Raw genomic sequence first — 4,452 nt, forward strand, 5'->3', positions numbered from 1 at the left:
CTAATAAAGAGACATCAATATAAATGAATAAGATTACATAAATATATATATATATTTATGTAAGTGCTGTAGGGCAAGGGGGAGGGAAGAGAAAAGGGAGCAAGGTAGGGTGATGAAGAATGGAGTGGGAGTTGAGAAAAAGTGAGGCTTAGTCTGGGAAGGCCTCTTGGAGGAGATGTGCCTTCAGTCAGGCTTTGAAGGCGAGCAGCGTAATTGGCAGTTCTGAGGAGGGAGGACATTCCAGGCCAAAGGTAGGACGTGGACCAGGGTTCGGTGACAAGACAGGCCTGATGCCGGCACAGTGAGAAGTTTTGCATGAGAGGAGCGAAGTTTGCAGGCTGGGTTGTAGAAGGAGAGAAGCGAGGTGAGGTAGGAGAGGTCGAGGTGTTGGAATGCTTTAAAGCCAATATAATAAAGTTGGTATTTGTTAAGCGATTACTATGTGCAGAGCACTGTTCTAAGCACTGGGGGAGATACAGGGTAATCAGGTTGTCCCATATGAGGCTCACAGTTAATCCCCATTTTACAGATGAGGTAACTGAGGCACAGAGAAGTTAAGTGACTTGCCCACAGTCACACAACTGACAAGTGTCAGAGCTGGGATTCGAACCCATAACCTCTGACTCCCAAGCCCTGGCTCTTTTCACAGTCTGCCCCTGTAGACGGTAAACTCCCTGTGAACAAGGATCACATCTACCAACATTTTTGTATTGTATTCTCCCAAGCACTTACTACACTGCTCTGCAAACAGTAAGTATTTAAAAAATTCTATTGATTGATTGATTGACTCAGACCCTGGCTATTTTCAGATTTCCAAGTTGTCTCTGAGTTCACATATTCACTTTTCAAAAGGTATTGGTGAGATTAATGGAAATTGACTTTAGAATGGGCACTTGTGTATCAGTGTGCATGTCCACATATCTGCATATTGTGTAGTTTCAAAATGATTTTGATTTTCAGTTCCGACTCCAAACTCACTCAGCTCTGAGAATCCTCGCAAAGTGGCTTCATGTCCATTTCCTGCCAATTTCCACCCTGACCTTTCCCCCACTGGCTTCTGCAGTTCCTCATCTCACTCCACTCAAATAATCAAATTACCCACCTATAGGCCACCCACTAAAAGCCCTGTTTCTCCAAAGCCCTTTACAGACAGTAGTCCTAGTTAGACCCATCAGGAATGGAAAATAGATTGAGATTCCAGGGAATAAATTCCAGATTTTAGTTCAGGATGCATAGCTAAGCCCCATAAGATGCTCTATTTTAGAGGCAAATTTGGATGAATTCATGGACATGAAGTTCATATTGTAATATTGGGGGAGGGGGGCAGGCAAGGATGTAGATACAATTATTAGGGCTATTCTGTTGCCATTTTTGGAGATAGAATACAGGGCTTGCTAGACCCCGTTCTGACCCAATAAGAGCAATTTCTTTTTATATTTTTAAATCCATAGATGAAAACTGCAACAGAGTGCTTCACTTCACATGAAGTCAAATCCAAATCTCCTCACAGTTGGCTTCAAGGCTCTCGACTAATTCTCCCCATCTTAATGATTTAGCTCTCTTTGCTCCACTACTCCCCATTTTACAGTTTTCCCTCATACCAAGCTCACCTTCTAACGGTATCTCACTCTCAACTCTCCATCCTCCAACTCCTCAATCCTTTTATTCCCCCAGCCTGGGTCTCCTTCTGCCCATTTTCACTGGACCACAGCTCTCCCCATTTTTTCAAAACTTCTAAAAAATACATTCCCCAGGAAGCCCACCTCAGCATCCTACCCAGATCAACACAACACACACACTTAGTACTTAAAAGACTTTATTCTTCTCCTCTGCACTTACGCATGTATATATATTTATCTGCATATTCAGTCATTTATTCTTCTATGTCACTGACACATTTATGCTAGTAGTTGTTCACTTTTTCTTCTTCCTGCTCTTCCTGTTTTAACTGACAAAAATATGGCCTTTTACCCATTAGACTGCAAAGCCCTTGAGAGCAAAGAACATTCACTTGTACTGAATTATCCCCAGGCCCTTTACCTGCTAGGCTGTAATTTATTTTATTATCCATCTACCCCCACCTAGCTTGTAGGCTCCTTGAGGGCAGGGATCATGACAATGACTCTACTATACCCTCACAAGCACTTAGTACAGTGTTTTGCATGCAGTAAAGGCTCATTAAATACCATTGATTACCAGAGGTTGATTTTAAAGGATGCCTGGTCAGGAAGGGCTGAGGTGGAAGAAAGGGGAGCAAGGAGCAGGAGAAGGAAACCCCATAGGATTTAAGAGAAACTCCTTGTTCAAGAATAAGGATCAATCAATAATCAATGGTATTTATCGTGCTCTTACTTCAGGAGAACAGTGTTCTAAGCACTCAAGAGAATACAATAATCAGATTTGTTCCCTGTCCATAATGAGCTTAAAGCCTAGAGGGGGAGGCAGACAATACTATGAGTAAATATGTAATTTATAATTAAAGATATGTAGATAAGGAGATGATTCTTCTTCTATACCCAACCAATCTTGTTGTCACATTGGCTCATTTTCTTCAAGGAGAATAGAAATCTCAGCTCTCACTACATCGGTCTTTCCACAATAACCCATTTCTTTCTCTCCCAGAAAAGAATGCTGGCAATGAGGAACAACAGTCTCGGAGAACATTTCATCCTCATGGGCTTCTCCGATCAGCCACAGCTGGAATTGATTCTATTTGTGGTTGTCTTGACCTCCTATCTCCTGACCCTGGTGGGCAACACCATCATCATTGTGGTGTCACGTCTGGACCCCAGGCTCCAGACCCCCCTGTACTTCTTCCTCTCTCATCTCTCCTTAGTGGACCTCTGCTTCACCACCAGCATCGTCCCCCAATTATTATGGAACCTGTGGGGGCCATCTAAGGCCATCACTGTTGTGGGCTGTGCCATCCAGCTCTATGTCTCCCTTGCTCTGGGCTCAGCTGAATGCATCCTCCTCCCTATCATGGCTTTTGACCGCTACACTGCTGTCTGTCGGCCCCTCCACTACAGGTCCATCATGCACCCACGGTTCTGCCATGCTCTGGCAGCTGTAGCATGGACCATTGGTCTGGGCAACAGTGTGATTCAGAGTACCATCACTCTCCGGCTTCCCCGCTGTGGGCACCGGCACCTTGCCCACTTTATCTGTGAAGTGCCTGCTCTGATCAAGCTGGCATGTGTGGACCAAAAGCCAATGAGATCCTGCTCTTCATGGCCACTCTGGTCCTGCTCCTTCTGCCCATGACCCTGATCATGTAATCCTATGGGTTCATTGCCCGGGCCATGCTGAGAATCAAGTCATCCCAGGCCTGGCAGAAAGCCCTGGGCACTTGCGGGTCCCACTTGCTGGTGGTGACTCTCTTCTTCGGCATGAGCTCGATCATCTATATCCAGCCCAATAGCTCTTTCTCCAAGACTTCAGGCAAATTCCTGACCCTCTTTTACACCGTGGTTACCCCTACACTCAACCCAATCATCTACACCCTGAGAAACAAGGTCATGCTGGGAGCAGTGAGGAGGCTGTTGTGGAAAGACTGCCGTTCAACGAAAACTTGAAATCAAGAATCAAGCAATGGTGGTGTTCGGTCAGGGACTGAAATGAGCACCCCGACCCACCAAATCCCAGTTCAGCTGACTCAGAATTCAGCTGATTCAGAATTCAGCTGATTCAACTGGCCAAAAATCAAACTAGACTCTAGACAGTAAACTCCTTGTGAGCAGAGATCATTATATTCTCCCAAGTGCTTAGTTCAGTTCTCTGCAAACCATAAGAACTGAATAAATACTATTTATTGATTGATTGTCCCTTCAAGCGGTCAAAACCTCAATGAGTCTTATTCTATCTATCCAGATTTACACTGGCAGAATCCTTCTGTAACATGGGGGTTATGTTCTTGAAGAATCTCATCTTGAGGGAAAATCTCATAATAATCACTGAATCAATGGGAACAAATGGGTTAGAGCTTCCAAGATTTGGAGATATTACTGTGATTGGAATTTTTAGATACAAATCCCCTTATTCTTCAGACCACCAATAATAGAATGCTTTGCATTCTTGCCATTCATTGTCATTTTACTGCATTAAATACTGTAAAGTCCAAATACACAAAGTACTTCACAGTACAGTAGAGTAAGGCTGAGTTGAAGGGTGGAAAGTGTAACAGCAACATGTCTAGTGAATACAGTACAGACCTGTGAGTCAGGAAGACCTGGATTCTAATTCCAGCTCTGACACTTGTCTTCTTTGTGACTATGGGCAAGTCACTTAACTTCTCTGTGCTTCAATTACCTCATCTGGGAAACAGGGATTAAGACATTGCCCCATGTGGGACATGGACAATAATAAAAATAATAATGGCATTTGTTAAGTACTTACTATATTCCAAGCACTGTTCTAAGCACTGTGGTGCTTACAAGGTAATCAGGTTGTCCC

The 4,452-nt window shown here is 43.9% G+C and overlaps 1 protein-coding gene across 1 annotated transcript; it reads left to right on the plus strand.

The window, feature by feature from the left end:
• The first annotated feature begins 2,637 nt into the window (after window positions 1–2,637).
• LOC114808970 (olfactory receptor 2G3-like) lies at window positions 2,638–3,575 on the plus strand. The gene is given in 2 exon segments (XM_029057288.1): window positions 2,638–3,202; window positions 3,205–3,575. Coding segments are annotated over 2 exon segments (936 nt in total).
• Window positions 3,576–4,452: the final 877 nt, after the last annotated feature.

This window comes from Ornithorhynchus anatinus, unplaced genomic scaffold (genome assembly GCF_004115215.2).
Source record: "Ornithorhynchus anatinus isolate Pmale09 unplaced genomic scaffold, mOrnAna1.pri.v4 scaffold_80_arrow_ctg1, whole genome shotgun sequence".
Classification (NCBI taxonomy): domain Eukaryota; kingdom Metazoa; phylum Chordata; class Mammalia; order Monotremata; family Ornithorhynchidae; genus Ornithorhynchus; species Ornithorhynchus anatinus.